We start from the raw sequence: 27,126 nt of genomic DNA on the forward strand, positions 1-27,126 counted from the left end.
CGTAGACATATATAGTTCGAAGCATTTTAGCAAATATAATAGTTTTAAAACTCAACACTACAATTTATTCGAAAATAATTATACGTTGACATATATAGTTTGGAGAATTTTAAGCAAATTAAATATTTTTAAAAATCCAATACTACAATTTGTTCGACAATTAATATACTTTGACATATATAGTTTTAAGAATTTTAAGCAATTTGTTCGCAGTTTAATATCTGTTCACTTGGATAATTTGAAGAATTTTAAGCAAATTAAATATTTTTTAAACCCAATACCACAATTTGTTCGTAAATTAATATACGTTTATATGGATAGTTTGAAGAATTGTAAGCAAATCAAATATTCTTAAAATCCAATAGAACAATTTGTTCGAAAATTAATACACGTTGATATTGATAGTTTGAAGAATTTTAAGCAAATTAAATATTTTGGAAACCCAATAATACAATTTGTTCAAAATTTAATATACTTTGGCATATATAGCGTGAAGAATTTAAAGCAAATTAAATATTTTTAAAACCCAATACTACAATTTATTCGAAAAGTAATATGAGTTGACATGGATAGTTTGAAGAATTTTAAGCAAATTAAATATTTTTAACACCCAATACTACAATTTGATCGAAAATTAATATACGTTTACATATATAGTTTGAAGAATTGAAGCAAAAAAAAATATTTTTAAAACGCAATACTATAATTTGTTCGAAAGTAAATATACGTTGACTTATATAGTTTGAAGAATTTTAAGCAAATATAATATTTTTAAAATCAAATTCTACAATTTGGTCAAAAATTAATATACGTTGACATAGATAGTTAGAAGAATTTAAGCAAATTAGATAGTTTTTTAAATCCAATACTACAATTTGTTCGAAAATAATATATACGTTGACATATATAGTTTGAAGAATTTTAAGCAAATTAAATATTTTGATATTTTTGTTAAAAATTAATAAAGGTTGACATATATAGTTTGAAGAATTTCAAGCAAATTACATATGTTTGAAACCCACTGCTACAATTTGTTCGAAAATTAATATACGTTGACATTGATAGTTCGAAGAATTTTGCGCAAATTAAATAGTTTTTAAACCCAATACTACAATTTGTGTTAAAATTAACATACGTAGACATATATAGTTTGTGGAAATTTAAGCACATTAAATATTTTTGTTTTGAAACTCAATACTACAATTTTTTCGAAAATTAATATACGTTGACATATATATATTGAAGAATTTTAAGCAAAGTAAATATTTTTGAAACCCAATGCAACAATTTGTTCGAAAATTAAAATATGTTGACATGGAAAGTTTGAAAATTTTAAGCAAATTAAATATTTTTAAAACCCAATACTACAATTTGATCGAAAATTAATATACGTTGACATATATAGTTTAAAGAATTTTAAGCAAATTAAATATTTTTAAAATCATATATTACAATGTGTTCGAAAATTAACATACGTTGACATGGATAGTTTGCAGAATTTTAAGCAAATTAAATATATTTGAAACCCAATGCTACAATTTGTTCGAAATTTTTATCCGTTGACTTGGATGGTTTGAAGAATTTAAACAAATTAAATATTTTTAAAACCCAATACTACAATTTGTTCGAAAATTAATTTACGTTGATATTGTTTGAAGAATTTTAAGCAAATTAAATATTCTTAAAGAATTTAGGAAAACTCGTCCCGGGAAAACTCGTCCCGGGAAAACTCGTCCCGGGAAAACTCGTCCCGGGAAAACTCGTCTCGGGAAAACTCGTCCCCTTTCGCTAGGTAGGAAAACTGGTCCCTTATTGAATAAATATCGATTGAAAACACATTTTATGATCGTTCTTGAAGGAGATATTGTTTTTTAAAATAGACTATAGCCCCCATAATATTTTAAAAAAAATATTTTTACTTGTTTAATGTTTTGTTTTGTTTTTTAATAAAATCGATTTTCTAAGTGTTCGTTTTCTACCTAACTGGTTAAGTTCTTAGTGGTTTCACGTATTTTAAAGCGTTTATTATGTTCATAAACGAGACCGCTTTTTTATATTAATATAAAAAGAATTTATGGGTTTGTATTACTGTACACATAGATTCGAAAAAGTTGTCAAAAAACAAATATATAACAAATAAATGTTATCAAAGGCAAGATAAATTACTTTTCTACCAAACTGGATATAATTTTCGTGTTTTTATTCAATTTAACATGTTTATTCAGCTCGAAAAGCATACAGTGTTTACCGTTGTATTGGAAAATTTAAAATGGCGGCCGACTCTCTCTTTAACACGGTAAGTTCGGAAAAAGGTGTTTTAAATAATAAACTAGACATAATACTGTTAGAAATTTGCTCAATATATGTTAACGTGACATAACTTGACATATATTCGGTGTTTTTTTTAATAGTATTTTGTCTAATTTATTATTTATAACACCTTTTCCCGAACTTACCGTATTAAAGAGAGAGTCGGCCGCCATTTTGAATTTTCCAATACATCAATAAACACTGTATGCTTTTTGATCTAAATAAACATGTTAAATTGAATAAAAAACACGAAAATTATATCCAGTTTGGTAGAAAAGTAATTTATCTTGCCTTTGATAACATTTATTTGTTATATACTTGTTTTTTGGGAGAATGAAAAAATGAATGAAAATTATACGAATGAAAAAATAAAGAAATAAAAAAATAACGGTAAAAAAAAAGGATGAAATAAATTATGAAAAAAAAAAAAGAAAGTCATATGAATGAAAAAAGAAAGAAACCAAAAAGAAGAAAAGATCCGTAAAAACAGAGAAAACAAGAAAAAATATGACAATGAAAAAAATAAAAATGAAAAATAAAAACAAGAACGACAGAATAAAAATCATATGAATGAAAAAATAAACAAGATGATTGCAAAACCAGTAAAAATAGGGAACAAATTATGAGAAGTATGAGAATAAATGCCTTTTATTTCTTTCCTTTGTTTCTTTTCGAGACAGCGCCGGGTCTGTGTTAATATGTAACTATCATGTTACACTAATAGTTTCTTCTCTTGAACTGCTAAACTTGGAAATTCCATCCCTGTTCCCTGCTTTCTTTACTGTACTGACATGCAGAAGTTCAAGTATAATGTGAACAAACATCTTGCTGCTCAATTTATCTATGTAGATAAATTGAGCAGCAAGATGTTTGTTCACATTATACTTCTATAGATTTGATCCCAAATAGTAACCCCTTACGTCCAAGTGGCACTGTGTCTTATTTGGAGTGCATTACAGTTGGAAAAAAAAAAAAAAGAATGGTCGCTATGCAAAATGGCAGTTTTCAGTTTCAGCAAGCAAAAATGAAAGCCAGCCGTTCAAAGTAAAAATAAAGCATTAATAAAAACTGAAATTCAAACTGGAAGCAAAATGACAAGGAATGCTGCACTTTAACAAAGTAAGAAAAAGTTATAAATACCAGTTGAATTACCCACCTCGGCTAGGTAACAGTTCAACTATAATAATTTGGTTGCTATGAGAGTAGTAAGGCAATGGCTAAATTCTAGAAAATTACCTTCCTTCTGCAGGAAAATAGAAACCAAGAATGCACATTTATTACTAGAAATGGTACATAATGAAGACTTTTGTTTGAAAAGTTTGAATGACCGTTTACCTGTTTCCCACCTGACTACAACTTGGACGTCTCCAAGTCCAACATAAACAAACTCCTGACAAACCGCCCCCTTAAGTAAGACACTCTATCAAAACCCCCAATACAAATGATTACTACAATACTATCTCATTGATTACTGTACACGCCATAACCCTTATCCCTGAGTGGCCTTCAGGCCTTGATAAGTGGTGACCCCCATGTAAAAAAAAAAAAAAGGGTCAAAGGTGATCCCAGAATGGAAATCACTGGAATCATGTGACTTCTGAACAGAGATTTTCTGTCCTTTGACTGATGGGATTTCAGGCAGAACATTACTATATTTCAAGGAGAGACCAGTCTACAACTGTGGGCCAGGTGGCTATAGAATGCCCCTTTCCTACTAACATGAAAAACTCCACTGGTGAGTCTCAGTTCAGAAGTGTTCTGGCTGCAGTCCCAAACACTCTGAAACCAGGAATGGGGTGATCAAAAGTTTCTATGACTGGATGGGCTACAAAACTGACCCAACAATCTGCGAATGTGAAGAGTAAGATCATATGATGTAACACTGTCTTGTCTGACGCCTATTGCCCAACAGATACAACAGATTAAAAGGTTTTGTAGAATACAACATTTCATGTTTTTAAAGTGTACGGTCATATAACAGTTTCTCACTTCTTACAGTCCTTTGCATAATAACGGCTTCCAAGGACTGTGTAAATAGTAGGAAACTGTTGTATGACAACAGACTTTAGACACGCAAAGAAGAAAACTTCAGACAGAAAAGATATGTCCAGCATACATCGACAACTAGGTGTAACAGGACGAGCTATCCGTCTACCTGTTCTTTTCTCTCTTTCTCTCTCATGCAAACGAAAGTAACCTATCTCTTTAATGTAACTATGAGAAACCTGCCCATATTACTCACTATTTTGCCTAGAATATATATCTCATAATTTGTACATTTGTTTAAGAGTTTATCCTACACATACATATAATGGACACTCATACGTATGCACACGCCAGCCTGGTAAAAAAAATAATTATTTAATGTAAATCAAAATTTGATGTAGAGAAATTCTTATCTCTATAAAATAATTTGTATCTTGTTGATTTTAAAAGATTTTTCTTGGAACATTTACAGAATAATAATATGCACTAATTACTTCCCGTGTTACCTAGAATATATATTCCATAATTCATGATGATCGTATTATTTGGATTCTTCGAGCTACTGTTCTCATCTCGAGTGTCATTTTCACAACGTTTAGGTATATTTCCATTTTTGTATTATTTCAAGTCCATCCGGACACTAAAGAAATGAGAGCAGTAGTCTAAAGAACCCAATAAACTATTCCCCATCTCAAAAAATTCAGAAGTGTCATGATTATAGGTTCATTAGTTTAGGAATGAATCCTATACATAGAAGTACATATAAACACTAGTTTATACCTGCTCCTTCAGCGGTTTTAATATAGTACCAGATATATCAATGTCTATCTTTACCTAACTTCTGCTCTTTTATAGCTATTACGAAGGAAAATATCTGTGAAATTTTGTGTAAAAAAAAAATGCTACTTTATATTTGCATGTGAGATTTATTAACTATGATGAATGTATTGTTTTTATTGACAAAAAACAACAAAATATGCTAAGCAAAAATAATTTGCTTTAAAATACCCTTTACGTTACATTTAAACTTCTGCATATCAGTACAGTCAGGGAAGTAGGTAGCAGGAAGGGAATTCCAAAGTCTAGCTGTTCGAGGGAAGAAACTATTATATGTGTACTTTTTTGCAGATTCTAAAAAAAAAAAAATGTTTGGTCAGTTAGTTTATAATATGTATGTATGTATGTATGTATGTATGTATGTATGTATGTATGTATGTATTCATTAATTTTTTTTTCTCACGTTCACTCCACACAAGGCATATCACCATTTGGATGTAAGGGGCTACTATTGAAGATGAACAAGATGTTGGTTTACGTTACATTTAAACTTCTGCATATCAGTACATTTAGGGAAGCATGTAGCAGGAAGGGAATTCCAAAGTCTAGCTGTTCGAGGGAAGAAACTATAAGAGTAGAAAGTTTTCTGGCATTTAAGGAACTCAACAGCGAAGGGCTGTTATATATATATATTTTTAATTATTTTTTAATATTATTTTATATCATGCTATGTAAATTTTTTTTACATAATTATAAAAGTAAAAACATGAATCCAGTTAACAAAAATCCTTTAGGTATAGACGAGTTCTAAACTGGGATATTACTGCTTAATGTGTACTCTGCCCATTCTTTTCTTGTCAACCAGTGACGTTTTTATTTCTTGTACAAGTAGACAAACTCCAAATCACCATCATTTTTTAAAATAGTTTATGGATAGATAAACACACACATAATTTTATATGGGGAGGGATAATTTTTTTTTTTTTTTATGGAAGAGAAAAAGTATCAATTTTATTTATTTCTCAACCTGATTCTTATATGTTTGGTATTCTGTTATGGAAATATTTTGGGTGCTTTCATAAAAAAAACGATCATTTTAGTAATGCAGAGACTGCCCTGATGAGCCGTTTGTCATAGAAGATACTGTCAAATCTGCTGTAAAAAAGGTAAGCTTCCTCTATCAGGCTAGAAAAACTCACATAGCTGCCAGTATCCTATGTCTCTACAAGGCCATGCATAGATTGTTGCCAAATTTGATGCACCAACTACTAATCACTTCCTCTTAGACAAGGTCGAAAAAAGAGTCTCTAATCAAATAAATCCCACGCTGTCTAACAAGCTTCAGCCTCTGCCCCATCGCTACAATTTTATATTTCTGTGCTTGTTTTATGTCTAGCTGGAAACACTATCAATAATTTTCCCCACTCTTTATCTAGGCCTAAACCTAAACATAGATTCCATGAAAAAAGTTTCTTTCTTAGAACTGCATGCCTGTGGAACTCTCTCCCGTTTCCCTGCTTTCCAACTGACTACAATATGGTCGTCTTCAAGTCCAATGTAAACAAGTTCTTGATGAGCCGTTCCCTTTAAGTAATCCAATTTACCAAATTTCTACTACTAATGATTACTACGACATTTTCCCATTGACTAGTGTACACTAATTAGTTCATATCCTCGAATGGCCTCTGGACCTTGATAAGTGCTGACTCCTTTGTAAAAAAAAAAAAAAAACTTCAATGGAATGTACTCTAACAAACTTGTTGCACCTGTGCCTTCTCCCTCAATGTAAATAACGCAGACCAACAATCAACAAAATTCCACCTCTTTACTTAAGAGCTTCCCAGATGCTGAAAAGCTTCTCTCCTTAAACTGCTTGCCTTTAGAATTCCCTCCCAGCTTCCCAGACTGTACCAACAATTAAAAAATTTAAATGTAATATGAACAGGCATCTGAGTGCACAACTCCCCATTTAAGACGCTCCTATAAATCTGACCCCGAATTCCCAGTAGGCCCTTATGTTCTCAGTGATAATGTGCCTTGTTTGGGGATGCATATAAGTCAAAAACAAACAAACAAAAAAAAAAAAATTTGGTCAGCTTCTGAAAAACCGATTGCCCATACTTGGACAAGATTGGTTTGGGATGTTCATTTTCTTTCCACCCGTCCCCTGCTTTATCCATACTAGAGATATATACACGTAGAAGTGCACATAGTATAATGGTTATTGGCACAGACGATGGAAGCGGAAAGCTGAAATTCTATCCAAGACTATTTGCTTTCACTTAGCACTAATTCTCTTGAACTGAATAAATGGTGCAACTTTAGGTTTCTGGAAATTTACCAAATGCAAGAGGAAAAAGACTAAAAAAAAAAAAATAAATGCAACGGCTGACAAACCATGACTATAACAAACCTTCCGATTCTTCTATTCCTATCTCTCGCCTTGTTAATCTGCACTCCAATCTGCTCCCTCTTTCTTTCCAGTCAGTAATCTACCTTTTCGACACCGTATCTGCTTTATTACGTATCTCTATTTCTCTTCTCTCTAATATATTTTTTTTTTCAACTAAAATAAAAATTTTCATCTTTAAATCTTTGATGCTTATTTCTAATTGGAACAAATACATTGAAGACATTTTCAAGACTGCTGCAAAGAAGGTGGGCTCTCTATACCATACTAGAAAATTGCTCACACATGTCAATATTCTGTATCTCTACAAAGCCACCATTCACTCATGCATGGAATAGTGTTGCCACATCTGGGCTGGTACATCTACCACTAATTTCTCCCTCTTAGATAGTGTCCCAGAAAAGAATCTCCAACCTAACATGTCCTGCACTATCAATCAAACGCCAATCTCTGTCCCATCGCAGAAATATTGCCTGTTTTACAAGTATTTTAATGGAATGTGCTTTGATGAACTCAGAGCACTTGTGCCTGCTTAATGTAAATACCCCCTGACTAACCTGACAAACAGCAAAATCCCACCCTTGCACTGTAGAGGTCCCTAGATACTGGAAAGCCTTCTACGCTAATAGTTTCTTCTCTTAAACTGCTAGACTTTGGAATTTCCTCGCTGTTTCCTGCTTTCCTGACTATACTGACATGCAGAAGTTTAAATGTAATGTGAACAGACATCTCGCTGCTCAACTCCCTACATAGTGTCCCTGTAGATATGGTCCCAAATAGTAGCCCCTTTACATCCTAGTGGCACTGTGTTTTGAAGTGAATAAAAATAAAAAAAAAAATCAACAAAGGAGATTCAATGGATTCTTTTTAAGTCTATAAAAGCTAAAAGTAAAAATTTATTTACTCCATCAAAATATTTAATTTATTACAGAATTTTTTTTTAAATTGATAATCAGTGTTGGAAGACAAGCAAGACTTAAAATTTTTTTTTTTTTAAATGGATAACTTTATTCAATTTTTTTGATTATGACTTACAACAATATGCTAAACAATTAATCTGTCCGAAATTTCTTGAATGTCACTAAGTATGACAAAAGTTACTTAAAAAAGAATGGAGATTACAATAACTGAAACATTGTGACAAAAGTAGCAGCAAACAAGCTAAAAATGATAGTCCAGAAGATGAAAATAACAGTGTTGAATATCAGGCCTGAGACATAACACCTGGCCAGAAGAAATAACATCCAGCTGATTAACTCAGTAACACCCAATTGATCGGAAGCATAACGTCCATCTGCTGATACAGAGACACATTATCATAAGAAGCAATGTCACGCATAATTAGTTGAGGAACATTAGAATTTCTCATGTGGACCCTTGTAAAGACCCGAGGGATCAAACATATCACAGAGAGAGTGGATCCAAAGAAGAAAAAATAAAAACAAATACCTGACACCCATGTTTACTAAAACAGCAAGAACCAATTGTCGTATTCGCCCCCCCCCTGCTTTTTGCAAATAGAATAACTGATTATTATTATTATTTATTATTATTTTTTTTTGAGAGACAATAAGAAGATTTTCATCCACCGTCATAAAAAAGGTGGTGGTAGTCATGGAAAATCTGGTAGCGTGTCTGGTACATGGCATGATTTTCATCGACAATCTTCATGTTCTTCCTCCCGTGAGTACTTGATTAAATGACCGAATTTAAGCATCGTTGAGCCTGGTCAACACTTAAATAGGTGACCATTTGAGAATACCAGGTGTTATATATGCTTTCTACTTATTTCACTATTTCCAGTTGTTCCGGACTTTTACTTGCCATTAGATTCAAGCAGTGCCGACTCTGGAGAGAAGAGGTTAGGGAATGATCAACCTTTGCTTCACAATTCAGCATGTGTCATCCATCATCTCTTCAGGATGATCAGATCGTCCTCGTCATTTTAACAGACAAGCATCTACATGATTTATCGCAGAAAACAATGCTAGTAAAACAGAACAATGCAATTCAACACACTGCAACTGATTTACATGCACTGCATCTGCAGAAATGCAATAAAAGTGAGTAGCAACATTGCGTATTATTGCATTACGAATTATTAATAATTAAAGAATATTTCAGAGAGCTTCCGTCAGTATTTTATAACGCGTGAAATCCAATTTATTGTTTAAGCTGTAAATGTTTATGAGATCTGTCGCTGAGAGCCGCCATCACAGATAAATAAGCAACATAAAATGGTTGCTTTGCTTTTTTTTTTTTTTTAACGGTATATCAGTCCTTTTATACTTTAAAATGTTTGTGATGACGATTGATAATTAGTATCGTTTGGACAACTGTTCTCATCTTGAACATTACTCTTTGATTTATGTGATCTCTGACCTTCTTTAGGTTTGTCTTGTCAAAATCGAGAATCTGTCCGGAATTTCCAATAGAATCCTTTATTTAATTTATGAGAGTAGCTTACTTTCATTTCATCAGTCATGATTAGGTAGAAGTCTTAAGTAATTCTTAATAGTATTATTAATATTCATCATACTGAAGATTAAACCTTCAAACGCCTGACGACTGTCACCTAAAACTGGTTATTAGTAGTTTTATCGATGCTTCTACACTATTGGGACGAAATTTTGGAAATTATAATTGTTGCAATTTTTAAAATTCAAAATGGGGGCATGGTACTTCACAGTTGGGAGATTCTATTTATAAACAATGCTGCTTGGAACGGACGAATCAAAGTAATTCACGTTCTGCTACCAGCTAATCAAAAACTAAAAATGCTTGATAAAAATTAAACCTTTTTTTTTTTTTTAGCAACCTTGCATATGCTTTGTTCGTGTCAACACGAGAAGAATCTTTTGCTCTTTTCAAAATTATAAAGTCAGGGATCTGTACCCACAACTCTCTACTGAGGACCAGTCATCTCCAGGACTTGTATAGAACAACTAACCATTGGAAACTGTTCTAAAACTAAACATGGCTTCCAACTCAAGAGTAATACTGAATTCCACATGAAAATAGTTGTATCTACGTATTCCTTGTATTTTTAAGATGACTATATCCAAAAATTACGAAAATCGATGAGGTAGAAAAGTATTTATTAAAAAAAAAATAAATAAATAAAATTTGATGAAAACGATCGTAAGAAACAGGAGAGTTCAAAAGGGAGGTAATTTTCCGTTTCGATTTAAACAAGATGGCAGCAATTTTTCACCTGCTACCACGATTAAAGTTTTTTTTTTTTTTAATATACAATTCAGTCATAATCAGGTAATTCTGATTGCATAATTTGGAAACTACCATTGTAACTTATTAGAATTGACAAAAAAAATCAGTTGAAACCATTATTTTTTATCTGAAAACTCCATTTATCGACTAGAAAATCTCGTCCCAGTAGTGTAGAAGCGCCGTTTTTTCTATTAAAATCTAGTATAAATATTAGGAGTCTTGAATCTATTTTTGTTTTAAATGTGTGCTGTTACTACTATAGATATATTTTTTAAATGTTCATTTTTGAAATATGGTTAATTTCAATGTATACCGTTTTCATTTAACGGGTTTAGATCGTTATGTTAAAAACACAATCACTGTTAATTTCGAGTTAAGCTCAATGTATCTATTTAATAGGTGCAGAGCATATATAGTGCAAAAAGTTTGTTGAAATTCAAAGACTTTCATTTTTTCTTTTTTATAACTTTTGCTTATTTCATCAGGGATTTCTTTATTACAGCCGTTTCGTCAATGAGATGGTAATTTTATGATTTTATGTGTCCATAAAAATATCCAGTCGTCACCAACTCGTCAGAAAAACAAAAATAAAAAATGCGAAATTATGGTTTAAAACAGAAACTTATTTTAGCATAACAACCAAGATGGCTGACATGTAGCAACGTGGCGATGGAATTTCTTTTCCCCAAACACCAGGTTTATCATGTAAAAAATCAAGTTTTTGTTGGTAACATCAAATGGAAACAACATCTGACGATTGGTATATATATATTAGTAACAGCACACATTTAAAGCAAGAATAGATTTAAGACTCCTAAAATATATATATATATATTAGTAACAGCACACATTTAAAGCAAGAATAGATTTAAGACTCCTAATATATATATATATATATATATATATATTAGTAACTGCACACATTTAAAACAAGAATAGATTTAAGACTCCTAAAATATATATATAATATAGTAATTTATAAAATATATATGGCGATTAAGCTACACTGAATATTCCACGTTTCATCCACTCTAGGACTCTTCAGGCTTATGCGCATAAGCCTGAAGAGTCCTAGAGTGGATGAAACGCGGAATATTCAGTGTAGCTTAATCGACATATATATATATATTTTATAAATTACTAACTAGCTCTACCTACGTATTGAGCACTTTTGAAGTAAATACTTAAAGTTTATGCATAAATCTATACTTTCGTATATTAATTTTACATGAGTAAATTAAGTAGTTATATATATATATATATATATATATATATATATATATATATATATATATATATATATTAGTGTTGAGATGATTAATCAGAATCAAAAAATTGGTCTTCTCGAGGTATCAGAATCAGAAAAATTTGTGCTTATTTTTAGATGCCAAAAACGATCCTTTTTTATTTGATTTTGCAAAAAAAAAAAAAATCTTCCACTGCTGGTAGTAATGATGAAATAATAAATATTTATTGATTTTAAACTATCAACAAATTTAAAATCTATAAATCATTCCCCACAAGTGTATTTTTACATGTTACTTTTAAACCGTGATCAGGAATAAATAACTGCTTTATAGTTAAAAATCTAGAGATTTAATACAGAATCGCTAATTGTATCGGAATCGGGAAAAATATTGGAATCATCTCATCACTAATGTATATTAAGGATGTTTTAATCTATTAGTAGATTATTAATGATAATTAATTAATAGTTTCCATATTGTGTTAAATTACATACTAGGTCTGCTTAGAAAACCAGTGTTTCCCAACATATCTGCTGCTTGTTTGAGACGTTTTACTCTCCACTGTTCTTCTCTCTATAACTCTTTTATGCTATAGAAGTCTCAGTAATGGCAGCAATTGCTTCTCATCTGTGGAACTCGTTATCACTGGATTGTTTTCCTTAGTGCTACAACGTCTTCAAATCCAATGTCAACAAATACTTATAAACCATCTCCATAAGTAAGTAAATTTCCATTTAATATTTAAAATCCTCTCGTAATATTCATCATAATTCAACTGACGATCGATACATCTCATTAACCCTTATACTTGAGTGGCTTTTAGCCGTGATAATTGATAACTCTTTATCAAAAAAAAAAAAAGAAAAGAAAAAGATTTTAGAGAGGTTCACATTACAATTATGCTTGCTTTTGTTGAGGACTTGATATGCCAAAAAAAGAAAAATTTTGAAATCACCCTGATCATTTTTAATCTAAATCAATTGAAAAAAAAAAAAAAATCGAACTTAATGTGAATCAGCTTAACAATTGTTCAGCAACTTTTTACATAATGTAAAACAAACAATACATCTTTGAAAGCAGTTACAGTCGATATTCAATACGAATCTCGCATCGAAAGAAAAAGCAAAGTATTTCCATTAAACTAATGCCAATCATATTGAAGCTCATAAAAAAGACTAAAAGTAACTCTTACCATCCCCATTGAAAATTATCTAAAACCAGAGCCTCAGTTCTATAAAGAATTACCAAAAATTGCTTAAAAAAACGATTTCATTAAATTAATTTTTATTGAATAACGCTGGTCCCTTTGATATAATGGTTGGAGTGTTTTCTCATACACAAGGAGATCGTAGTGTGTGTGCATGTGTGAGTGTCAGTCACTCTAAACGGGCTGAACTGGTGTAAGAAATTCTGCAGAAATAAGCAGGCTCCTCATTGGTCGGTTCGTCCGCCCATGATTTTGTTTGAACCTATCAGATTGTTTGTTCTTACTAACTGCTGAGGCTATTCTTGCTGTTAAATTTATTTTTTCAGCCTGGCAGTTTTCCCAGAGACAACAGGTCGGAATGGACGTACGAAAACTCACTCGAGGCTTGTCTCATTGAGACGCATTAATTCCCTAATGTGGAGTAAAATGTTATTATCATTTGCAAACAACAATGCCCTTATGTTGGGTGGAATATTATATTCATCGCACACTGTTGTGCTCTGAGAACTTTGATTTTCATTATTACTCATTATGTCTCCCAGAGACGAAATTGAGTTTGACCTGTCCTTTGTCCGCCATTCGGACGGTTATGCACAGTGAACTCCATGAGGACTACCGGATTAGCAGCATTCATCACTTAACTCATCGACTTGTTGCAGCTTTTCTTCGACAGCTGAGTATTGCCTATCAGGGCTGGTAACACCCAGAAAGGGTAATAGTTCATAGTTTATGTTCGCGTAATGCTGGAGCATTACGCGAACATAAACTATGAACTATTACCCTTTCTGGGTGTTACCAGCCCTGATAGGCAATACTCAGCTGTCGAAGAAAAGCTGCAACATTACGCGAACATAAACTATGAACTGTTACCCTTTCTGGGTGTTACCAGCCCTGATAGGCAATACTCAGCTGTCGAAGAAAAGCTGCAACATTACGCGAACATAAACTATGAACTATTACCCTTTCTGGGTGTTACCAGCCCTGATAGGCAAATAGCTAAAGATGACACTTCTTTTGCAATTTGGATCTTTTTACTTTAATAAAATTTACGTTGAAGTTTTGTTGTACTTTCTGATTGTTTTCTTTCATTCTGCCAAGGGCAAAACCGAGGTGAGAAAATATCTCACACTGTTTCATGAGAATGTTAAATTCACAAGCGGTCCCCCCATGAGCATGTATATCCTGGTCAGGGGAGATGACGGCATTAGGTTTTTACAGTTATTGCAAGGAGATGTCAATATCCTTCCACATACAGTGGCTGGTATTCCCAAATAGTCACCTATCTGGTACGGATCAGGATATACTTAAATGAGCCTCTCAGCACACTGAAATGGGTCACTCTATAGACCGTTTTTCAAATGGGTCGCTCTGTACTCTGTTTTTAAATGGGCCCTTTTGTATACTTAAACAGATTACCTTGTACACCATTTATCAAGTATACTACTCTACACACCATTTTTAAATGGGCTAATCTACATAAATTATTTTATAAATAGACTGCTTTGTGCACTTAAATGGGCCATGCTGTCTAACTTTTTTTTTTTTTTTTTTGTTTTTTTACATGGGCCACTCTGTAGATCAGGGTTTCCTAAACTTCAGGACACCATGAAGCCCCTGTGCAGGGGTAGAGGTTTTTCACGGAGCACTAGCAAGATAATTTCTAAAATAAATATGAAAAACATTACTTTCAAATTTTAACTTATACTTATTTATTACCTGTTCCTGTTCGTGATTTTGATGTATTTTCGTGCTTACAACCATTTTTTGTTTTTGATGAATCAAAAATTGTTGCATTTTTTATAAATTTATTTTTTCTTTTCTTTTTCTTTTTCATGGACCATCCTGAAACTCTTTATACCTGTAGCTATGGATCAGATATCTTTCCAGTAAAAAAAGATCAATAATCAAATGTCTGCAGCCATTTAATTTTTTCATATTAAGTATTTTAAGAAAGGGCTTCCGGAGCCCCCCCCCCCTGTTTCACTCACAGAGCCCCAGGACTCCTTGGAGCCCACTTTGGGAAACCTTTCTGTAGATCATTTTCAATTGGGCCTTTCTACACGCTTGAATGAACCACTCGGTACGGAGAAATAGGCCACTTCACACCATTTTTCTTAAACGGGCCAATACATAAAGAAGTGCAAACAACGAAGTTTATTGCTTCATTGCAGCAAGAAAAATAATTAAGTTTAAAAGTCTGGCCAAACTGCAGAAATATTGTATCGGTGGCTAATTGCAAGATGAAATTATGTTATCAAGAAATAATGCAATTTCGTCGGCAGAAGAATTTTCATAATGTAATCAAATTTCTATGTTGATGCTGCATTGCTATGTAATGTATCATCTTTTCTTTTTATTTATAATTGAGGGAAGGGGTGATTGGCTTAATGGATACCGGCACAGACTATAGAATCATATGTACAGAAAGGTTTAAATTCTGTTGGATCTTTGTTTCTTAATATGTAGAGCATATTGTCACAAAATTTGTAGATTCATAAAAAATAAATGGTCTGCTTATGTTGGTGAGATGCAAATGTCTTCTGAAAGGAACCGCAACCGTCATGATACATACGAGTGTGTGTTTGTGTGTTTATATAATTATAATATGTTTTAATTAAATATTAACAATTATTTTTATACCCACAGACACCAATGTTTAATGCTTACGCAATCGTGTAGAAAGTGATCGTTACTGCCGTTTGGGAGAGTTGAACTCAGTCACAAAGTCACCAAACATAAAAATAAAATTATCTCCCTTGTCTCAATACAAGTTAACTGTAATTAACTTGACTCTGTTATCTCCCTTTTCAGAAATTTTTAATTGACTTATATTGATATCAGGATGTGAGTATTAATATTCAATTTTGGAGCCCTTTGAATTTTTCCTTCAGATCGGGTTATTAATTGCAACCTGGATGTTTTATAACATGGTATGGATGCGCATATGTAAATGCATGAGAAGTGATGTCACCGGTGGGGAGTGGTGGTGGTGGTGGGGGGGACTATATAAAAAGAAAGACAAAGATTTCAACAGAGCCGAGATAGTGTTTGAAATTCCAGGAGAGACGTGGAGAACGTTCTACATCCTGTGGGTGACGTCACAACTGTGACAAAGAAATAAATGTCGTTGTACAAACCCCAAAAGCGTTATTTCCTGTTTTTTTTGGGTTTTTTTTTACACTTTTTAAAATTTTTTTTATGTTAAACTACAAAACTTGGCAAGGGATTTTTTTATCCTCGCCCCCCCTCTCAAATCAACAGAGATTAGACCATTCCTGTAATGATCCAGTCCCTGTTGATTTTGCAGTGGGAGTTTAGTTCTGTGCAGTTCTAGGAGGTCCACCCTCCCAGGCCTTACTTTCTCTCTTTGAGTTAGTTTATTGCTAATCGCCCGAGGCGCCCATACCGAGGAATGCTGACGTTGCTTCCCAGACACTTTTCGCAGATTAGAGTGTCCCTCCTCGGGGGTGATCACTGCTCAATCCTACTTTCTGCCCCTGGCGTCTAAGTTTTTGTAATAGGAGAGAACTAAACAGCAACTATGATCCTGATAGACAAACGATCCTTTAAGAACCACAACTAGTTTCACCAGAACAAAATCTTAAACGTAACCAAATAAGTTTTTTTTATCTTTTGAAGAACTTCAGACCATCACTATCATCTCTACCCCAGAAGAATCTTACCTGTATGCGACAGTATTTCCGATATAGAATATCTATTTATCTGCCATATCCTCTTCTTTTGCTTTTTGCAACAAACGCTTTCGAAATAATCCTTTCTATTTTCATCATTTAAATACACCGGAGTTCTTACCAATTCTGAAAGAAGATTGTTTTATTTTGTCTTTATCCACGTCTGCTCGATGCATCAGTAAAAACCAGCGTAGCATTACGAAACTTAACTTCTGCTCAGGAAACCATTTTTTCCCCCCCTCAAGAAACAAAGTAAAGCTAAATCAGATTATGATCAGGCTATTTACAATGGTAAACACTTATCGTTTAAGAGAGAGAGAAATGTATATTTAGGGTAGAACGATAAAATTATCATCCTAGAAAAGATGACATGATTCCATTTCCGTTTGATGACACTCGATTTTCTTTTTTTGTTGCAGAGAAGCCGGGCGAATGTGATAGATTATAATGATGTGATCTGTTCGCATAAGAAAAATAATTAACATAAGGACATTTAAACATTAAAAAAGGATTTTTTTTTTTTTAATTGGAATTCGTTGAGATGAGTATTATTTATTAATTTTATTTATTGCGGCTAACTATTCCTCTGACCTTCGTCAGGTGGTAACCGCGACGGATAGGAACTCTGAATCTCCTGACTGCATCCCCTGCAATTACTGCCTTCCTTTTTGACCAATTAAACCTCTGGCCGGCTTCGGGTAGGATTGAAACCGATATCTTCAAACAATCATCACTTGGAACCGTAGAAATTCAACGTCTCTATCAACTGTATCATCACTCAGTGTGGACTGTGCAACCGATTCTCCTGTCTCAGACGTATTCTTCATCACGAACTTGTCCCGGTCTACCGGGTCATTAATAGAGAATGTTTGAGCTCGCAGGAGTTGCTTTGCTCTTATTGGGAGTCCTGCCAGAAATTTGCATGCCAAGGCCCATACATACAGCCCACCGTAAAACACTGTGAGCTTCGGCCATAGGTCAAGGTCACGTATGAATAAAGGTCGCAGTCAAAAACAAAGGTCAAGGTCAAAGGTCAAGCCGGAAACTGTCAAAAAGCGTCTGATTTTGACCAAAAAGTCAAGAACTGAATGCTGACAAACATTAATGGCTTCCCCCCGCCTCCCCTCTCACGGCCATAGGTCAAGGTCACGTATGCATACATGTCAACATTTTCGCCGGGAAGAAAGGTTCTCGTTTCAAATTGCTCAAAGCGTGGTCGATAGCAAATACTTTGTATAGTGCTACCTTGATCCTCTCATAATTCTGCTTTTCCTCAGGACTAAGCTGTTGATATACCACAAAAGCGCCACCTTTTCCATATATAGATTATACCTTTGTTTACAGAGTTGAACGGTTAACTATAACAGTCATGTTTGATAAGTAACTTATAACATGACAACAATGAGTCATAAGTTTTTGTTTTAGTACAATTTCACCATTTGTTTTTTGTAATTTTAAAATGTTTTGTAACTCTCATTATCAACATAAAATCAACAGCCTTGGCAGAAATGAGGTATGAAGATAAAAGTTACCCTTCCCCACTCAAAAGAGAACTCTGTTTGATAGACAGAAAATATTATACACCAAAATCATCTAAATTTACAAATTAGTTTGTTTTTTTTAAATAAAAAAAAAATCAAATTTTATGGCTATTGTGATGCGATCTTGTAAACAGTTGCAGAGACTCTAAATTGTACATCTTCGTACAAATTCTCATTAGGTTTAACAATGATCTTTTGAGAAAACTAAAACTACGTCATCACTTCAAGTGATTTTTGATGTACAATATTTTAATATGTCACAGATATATACATCCTACCGATTTATTTCAAGACCTCCTAAAGATTCCCTTGAATTTGGCCATCCTAAAAAGAAAAGGTGGAAATGTAAATACCTCCTCCTCCACCTCCTCATCCTCCTCCTCCTCCTCCTCGTCTTCGCTCACGTCATTTTGTTGTTTCTTGATATCTTCCGGCCTTCTAAGTTCAGAGGTGATGATCCTGTATGTGGTTATAATAACATCATACGACGACAGCCTAGAAAAATATGAAAAACGTTTGCGATAAAATGCACTTATTAAATAAAAAAGAAACTGGCAGTTTGGGGGAATGTTTATTCTAATCATCAGTTCAATTATGTCTTTATGTTCTACCTGAAATCAAATTGAGTGAAAAGATGTTTGTTGGATTTCCAATCTGCTCAACAAATCAACTGGCCCTGAACGCATTCCAATTATAGTGTCGAAAAAGCTTCAACCAGAACTTGCCTTCATACGTAGAAAACTATTTAAGCGTTGTCTTAAGGAGAAGTGCTTCCCAACACCCTGGAAAACCTCATCAGTATGCCCTGTATTTAAGAATTCAGGTGATAAGTCATCTCCCTCTCGGTACAGACCAATATGTCTCCTGTGTGTCATGAGTAAGTTGTTGGAATCCATATTAAATAAAGAAGTAGTCAACCACCTCAGCAGAAATAACCTTCTTAGTGACACGCAATATGGTTTTCGTTCTGCAAGATCTACCGCAAATGTGCCAACGGTTATATCTCATAGGATTAGTGAATCTCTTGACAAAGGCTTCCTTTCTAGGGCAATTGCTATTGACATATAAAAGGCCTTCGATAAGGTATGGCATAAAGGCCTACTTCGCAAGATTTCCAGCTATGGTATAACTGGAAATCTTTTCTCAATTATTAAATCATTTCTCTCTGAAAGGCTCATAAGAGTAGTGGTAGATGGGCAGAAATTAGAGTCTCACAGTATTAAAGCTGGAGTCTCCTAGGGGTCCATACTGGGACCAACTCTTTTCTTGATCAACATCAAGGATCTCCCAAAACACATACTTAAATCATTCGTTGAAATCTATGCTGATGACACGACCATCTATGGCAACACATCAAAGGCCGTAAATGACAAAGTTCTCTCTGATTCTCTCTCCTCTGATCTTTAGCGCATGGTACAGTGGGGAAAGAGGTGGCTAGTCACTTTTAATGCATCTAAAATCAAGCTCATATCTTTACATCATCAACGCTCTGATCCCCATCTGGCATCAATTGAAATGGATGGCTCTCGTCTTGGGGAGGCTTCATGTCTTGACAAGCTTCTGGGTTTGACCTTTACTCCTGATCTGAAATGGAATACGGACATAAAGTCAGTTGCCAAGGTCGCTGGAAAAATGGTGGGATCATTCTACCGCTCCAGAAGATATCTCACTACTAATTCAATTCTCGATTTATATAAAACCCAAGTACGTTCAACGATGGAGTACTGCTTCCACATCTGGGCAGGAGCTGCTAAAAACAGCCTATCCTGCCTTGACAGAGTACAAAATAGACTTCGTGGTTTAGTGGGGGGTGCCCTTTTCTCTTCCCTGCAACCTCTCTCCCACAGAAGAGACGTTGTGAGCCTGTCTTTTTATTATTACTTCCATGGCTAGTGCTCGTCTGAGCTCCAATCTCTGGTCCCCCTCGCCAATCTTTCACGATAAACACCCGTCTAGCTGAAACCACTGTCAATAATTTTCCCCACTTTTTATCTATGCCTAAATCAAAATGTAGATTCCATGAACAAAGCTTCTTTCTTAGAAGTGCACGCCTGTGGAACTCACTTCCGTTTTCCTGTTTCCCGCCTGACTACAACTTGGATGTTTTCAAGTCCAACATAAACAAATTCCTGATGAGCCGCCCCCTTAAGTAAGACCATTTATCCAATCTCCAATACTAACGATCACTACGATGCTATCCCATTGATTACTGTACACGCATTAACCCTTGTTCCTGAGTGGCATCCGGGCCTTGATGTGGTGACTGCCATGTAAAAAAAACAGCACATCAAATAATAACCCTCAGTTTTAATATATTATTAAATTTATTTATCTCCTTCCCATAACAGGAAAATGAGATTTGAAAAGCCAATGTCCTACAGAAATAGAAGCCTGGCCAAGAAAAGAGAGTTTCGTTGGCATTCCCCGGTAGGGGTGCACCAAGAAATTAGCAATAATCTAACACCTCAAAGGGTGAGAAAATAAAGCTCGAAAGGGTGGCCTCCATAGAAATGCACAAAACCATACCTCTACCAGAAAACAAGCAACTTCAATAATGCTCTAGTCTTTTCTGGAACGATTCCGGTATAAAATAGCTAGATGGATATATATTTTAAAACTCCCAATGAAAGAAACATCACTTTCAACAGTACATTGTAAGACTTCATTTAGACAGTGTAAGACTCACCTGGTGATATTCCCAGCCCCATAGTCTATATAAATCATTTGTTTAGTTATATTACCTGTATAAACATTAGAAAAAAGACAGAATAAAGCAAATGTTTTTCAGAGATAATATTTGTTTGGAATGTTTAGCTTTGGCGTTTTGAATTTCTTAATTTCTAATTTATCCTAGTTATTTATGTGTAACAGCCATACTTCATGTGTTTATTCCTGTCAAGAACTATTCCATTTTTTAATGTGGATAAAAATTGAACGTTTGCATAGAAATGAAACCAACGTTTTAAAAGTATTTTGTAAAAAAAATCTAAAAGAACAAAATAAAAATAAACTAACGATACTCACTTGTTAGCATCTTTCACTCGCTTTTGTCCATGGTAGGTATAACTACGAAGCATCTTTTCTTTACAAACGTCTTTAATTAAATTCTTCCACCGATCGATAAATGCTTTAGACGTGATGATGAGAGTGGGTGAAGATGTGATCTCATGTTTGGCTGCAAAGATTGAAAACGATTACATCATTTTTTAAAAATTTATTGCATTTACTAGTTGGCAAGTCATGTCCAAATCCTAAGAGCGACGGAAGCCTTCTATCATGTCTAAGCTCCTGCTGGACCAGACATTATAGAGGCGATTATTGAGGCTGCAGGCGGCTACATTGAATAAATGTCAGTTCTACTACATAAGCAATTTACCTAAATTGATTTTTTATTCAACAAAAGAAAAGATCGGCTAGGCACGTATGCACACAATGTTACAAGTTTTAAATTTAGAGGTCAAGTTTTGAAGTGGATATGTGTAACCCATGTGATTTCTGGACAGAAGCCCCTCCCCCTTCTCTCTTAGCTGGCGAAATTTCAACAAAAATGCGTCGGACTACTGATGCAATGTGATGGCATGTCCCTTCAACGTCTATTGTTGAAATGAAAGAAACCTTTTATAAACTAAACAAGTAAGTGTTATGAATTACAGAAATGAAAACTGGCCAGTGTTGTATAAAGAGAAATGACGTGCGAATGGTATGATGGATGTGTAAGGCTTAGATGTGATGACCTCAGAGGAAGATTGTAACTATGGGACAATATAAGCGAAGCGTAAAAAAACTTTGTCATATTGAAATAATGGATCTTAGATATAGTTCAGGTAGGAAAATGAGGTCAAGGAAAACATAGGAAGAAATGAACCAGAATGGATTTAAAATAAATAAAGACTTAGCCTACTTTTCTCACATATATAAAATAGTGCACGTTTTGTGCTGCTGTTGTCTAATTAAAATAAGACCTACTATTGGGGCTAATGCCATATCATGTAGTCTATGCATTAGTGATGGGGCGACTCCAATATTTTTTCGATAGAATTACCGATTCCATACTTAACCCCCGATTCCGATACAATTACCGATTCCGATTCTTCGTATATCTCTAAATATTTAACTATAAAAGTGGTATTTCGTCCACAATTACTGTAAAACACATCCTAAACGTGCCTATATTTTCTCAAACGTACACACACAATTGTGAAGGGATGATCTAGAGATTTTAGTCTTACTGGAAGTTTAAATCAATAAAAATTTATTTTATTATTACTATATACAATGTAAGATGTTTCTTAACCAACATTTATTTTATTATTACTACATACAATGTAAGATGTTTCTTAACCAAAATTAATTTTATTATTACTACATACAATGTAAGATGTTTCTTAACCAAAATTTATTTTATTATTACTACATACAATGTAAGATGTTTCTTAACCAAAATTTATTTTATTATTACTACATACAATGTAAGATGTTTCTTAACCAAAATTTATTTTATTATTACTACATACAATGTAAGATGTTCCTTAACAATAATTTATTTTATTATTACTACATACAATGTAAGATGTTTCTTAACCAAAATTGAATTTATTATTACTACATACAATGTAAGATGTTTCTTAACCAAAATTTATTTTATTATTACTGCATACAATGTCAGATGTTTCTTAACCAAAATTTATTTTATTATTACTATATACAATGTAAGATGTTTCTTAACCAAAATTTATTTTATTATTACTACATACAATGTAAGATGTTTCTTAACCAAAATTTATTTTATTATTACTACATACAATGTAAGATGTTTCTTAACCAAAATTTATTTTATTATTACTACATACAATGTAAGATGTTTCTTAACCAAAATTTATTTTATTATTACTACATACAATGTAAGATGTTTCTTAACCAAAATTTATTTTATTATTACTACATACAATGTAAGATGTTTCTTAACCAAAATTTATTTTATTATTACTACATACAATGTAAGATGTTTCTTAACCAAAATTTATTTTATTATTACTACATACAATGTAAGATGTTTCTTAACCAAAATTTATTTTATTATTACTACATACAATGTAAGATGTTTCTTAACCAAAATTTATTTTATTATTACTACATACAATGTAAGATGTTTCTTAACCAAAATTTATTTTATTATTACTACATACAATGTAAGATGTTTCTTAACCAAAATTTATTTTATTATTACTACATACAATGTAAGATGTTTCTTAACCAAAATTTATTTTATTATTACTACATACAATGTAAGATGTTTCTTAACTAAAATTTATTTTATTATTACTACATACAATGTAAGATGTTTCTTAACTAAAATTTATTTTATTATTACTACATACAATGTAAGATGTTTCTTAACCAAAATTTATTTTATTATTACTACATACAATGTAAGATGTTCCTTAACTAAAATTTATTTTATTATTACTACATACAATGTGAGATGTTTCTTAACTAAAATTTATTTTATTATTACTACATACAATGTAAGATGTTCCTTAACTAAAATTTATTTTATTATTACTACATACAATGTGAGATGTTTCTTAACCAAAATTTATTTTATTATTACTACATACAATGTAAGATGTTTCTTAACCAAAATTTATTTTATTATTACTACATACAATGTAAGATGTTTCTTAACCAAAATTTATTTTATTATTACTACATACAATGTGAGATGTTTCTTAACCAAAATTTATTTTATTATTACTACATACAATGTGAGATGTTTCTTAACTAAAATTTATGTTATTATTACTGCATACAATGTAAGATGTTTCTTAACCAAAATTTATTTTATTATTACTATATACAATGTAAGATGTTTCTTAACCAAAATTGAATTTATTATTACTACATACAATGTAAGATGTTTCTTAACCAAAATTTATTTTATTATTACTACATACAATGTAAGATGTTTCTTAACCAAAATTTATTTTATTATTACTACATACAATGTAAGATGTTTCTTAACTAAAATTTATTTTATTATTACTACATACAATGTAAGATGTTTCTTAACTAAAATTTATTTTATTATTACTACATACAATGTAAGATGTTTCTTAACCAAAATTTATTTTATTATTACTACATACAATGTAAGATGTTCCTTAACTAAAATTTATTTTATTATTACTACATACAATGTGAGATGTTTCTTAACTAAAATTTATTTTATTATTACTACATACAATGTAAGATGTTCCTTAACTAAAATTTATTTTATTATTACTACATACAATGTGAGATGTTTCTTAACCAAAATTTATTTTATTATTACTACATACAATGTAAGATGTTTCTTAACCAAAATTTATTTTATTATTACTACATACAATGTAAGATGTTTCTTAACCAAAATTTATTTTATTATTACTACATACAATGTGAGATGTTTCTTAACCAAAATTTATTTTATTATTACTACATACAATGTGAGATGTTTCTTAACTAAAATTTATGTTATTATTACTGCATACAATGTAAGATGTTTCTTAACCAAAATTTATTTTATTATTACTACATACAATGTAAGATGTTTCTGAACCAAAATTTATTTTATTATTACTACATACAATGTAAGATGTTTCTTAACCAAAATTTATTTTATTATTACTGCATACAATGTAAGATGTTTCTTAACCAAAATTTATTTTATTATTACTACATACAATGTAAGATGTTTCTGAACCAAAATTTATTTTATTATTACTGCATACAATGTGAGATGTTTCTTAACCAAAATTTATTTTATTATTACTACATACAATGTAAGATGTTTCTTAACCAAAATTTATTTTATTATTACTACATACAATGTAAGATGTTTCTTAACCAAAATTTATTTTATTATTACTACATACAATGTAAGATGTTTCTGAACCAAAATTTATTTTATTATTACTACATACAATGTAAGATGTTTCTTAACCAAAATTTATTTTATTATTACTACATACAATGTAAGATGTTTCTTAACCAAAATTTATTTTATTATTACTACATACAATGTAAGATGTTTCTTAACCAAAATTTATTTTATTATTACTACATACAGTGTAAGATGTTTCTTAACCAAAATTTATTTTATTATTACTACATACAATGTAAGATGTTTCTTAACCAAAATTTATTTTATTATTACTACATACAATGTAAGATGTTTCTTAACCAAAATTTATTTTATTATTACTACATACAATGTAAGATGTTTCTTAACAAAAATTTATTTTATTATTACTACATAAAATGTGAGATGTTTCTTAACCAAAATTTATTTTATTATTACTGCATACAATGTAAGATGTTTCTTAACCAAAATTTATTTTATTATTACTACATACAATGTAAGATGTTTCTTAACCAAAATTTATTTTATTATTACTACATACAATGTAAGATGTTCCTTAACCAAAATTTATTTTATTATTACTACATACAATGTGAGATGTTTCTTAACCAAAATTTATTTTATTATTACTACATACAATGAAAGATGTTTCTTAACCAACATTTATTTTATTATTACTACATACAATGTAAGATGTTCCTTAACTAAAATTTATTTTATTATTACTACATACAATGTAAGATGTTTCTTAACTAAAATTTATTTTATTATTACTACATACAATGTAAGATGTTTCTTAACCAACATTTATTTTATTATTACTACATACAATGTAAGATGTTCCTTAACTAAAATTTATTTTATTATTACTACATACAATGTAAGATGTTTCTTAACCAAAATTTATTTTATTATTACTACATACAATGTAAGATGTTTCTTAACCAAAATTTATTTTGGTATTACTACATACAATGTAAGATTTTCCTTAACCAAAATTTATTTTATTATTACTACATACAATGTAAGATGTTTCTTAACCAAAATTTATTTTATTATTACTACATACAATGTAAGATGTTTCTGAACCAAAATTTATTTTATTATTACTACATACAATGTAAGATGTTTCTTAACCAAAATTTATTTTATTATTACTACATACAATGTAAGATGTTTCTTAACCAAAATTTATTTTATTATTACTACATACAATGTAAGATGTTTCTGAACCAAAATTTATTTTATTATTACTACATACAATGTAAGATGTTTCTGAACCAAAATTTATTTTATTATTACTACATACAATGTAAGATGTTTCTTAACCAAAATTTATTTTGGTATTACTACATACAATGTAAGATTTTCCTTAACCAAAATTTATTTTATTATTACTACATACAATGTAAGATGTTTCTTAACCAAAATTTATTTTATTATTACTACATACAATGTAAGATGTTTCTGAACCAAAATTTATTTTATTATTACTACATACAATGTAAGATGTTTCTTAACCAAAATTTATTTTATTATTACTGCATACAATGTAAGATGTTTCTTAACCAAAATTTATTTTATTATTACTACATACAATGTAAGATGTTTCTGAACCAAAATTTATTTTATTATTACTGCATACAATGTGAGATGTTTCTTAACCAAAATTTATTTTATTATTACTACATACAATGTAAGATGTTTCTTAACCAAAATTTATTTTATTATTACTACATACAATGTAAGATGTTTCTTAACCAAAATTTATTTTATTATTACTACATACAATGTAAGATGTTTCTTAACCAAAATTTATTTTATTAT

General features: G+C 31.5%; 1 protein-coding gene across 1 annotated transcript in view; it reads right to left on the reverse strand.

The window, feature by feature from the left end:
* Positions 1 to 18,513: 18,513 nt before the first annotated feature.
* The window catches only part of LOC145271158 (transcription termination factor 2-like), a 28,880-nt gene continuing 20,267 nt past the window's right edge, over positions 18,514 to 27,126 (reverse strand). The window contains exons 2-3 of the mRNA XM_080126694.1: positions 21,423 to 21,573; positions 18,514 to 18,893 (exon numbers count right to left, since the gene is read on the reverse strand). Of these exons, the coding sequence (XP_079982820.1) occupies positions 18,686 to 18,893; positions 21,423 to 21,573 (359 nt within the window). The 3' untranslated portion in view covers positions 18,514 to 18,685. The remainder of the gene's footprint in view (positions 18,894 to 21,422; positions 21,574 to 27,126) is intronic.

The sequence above is a fragment of the Euprymna scolopes genome, chromosome 46 (genome assembly GCF_053919585.1).
Source record: "Euprymna scolopes isolate OS-2025 chromosome 46, ASM5391958v1, whole genome shotgun sequence".
Taxonomy (NCBI): Eukaryota; Metazoa; Mollusca; class Cephalopoda; order Sepiida; family Sepiolidae; genus Euprymna; species Euprymna scolopes.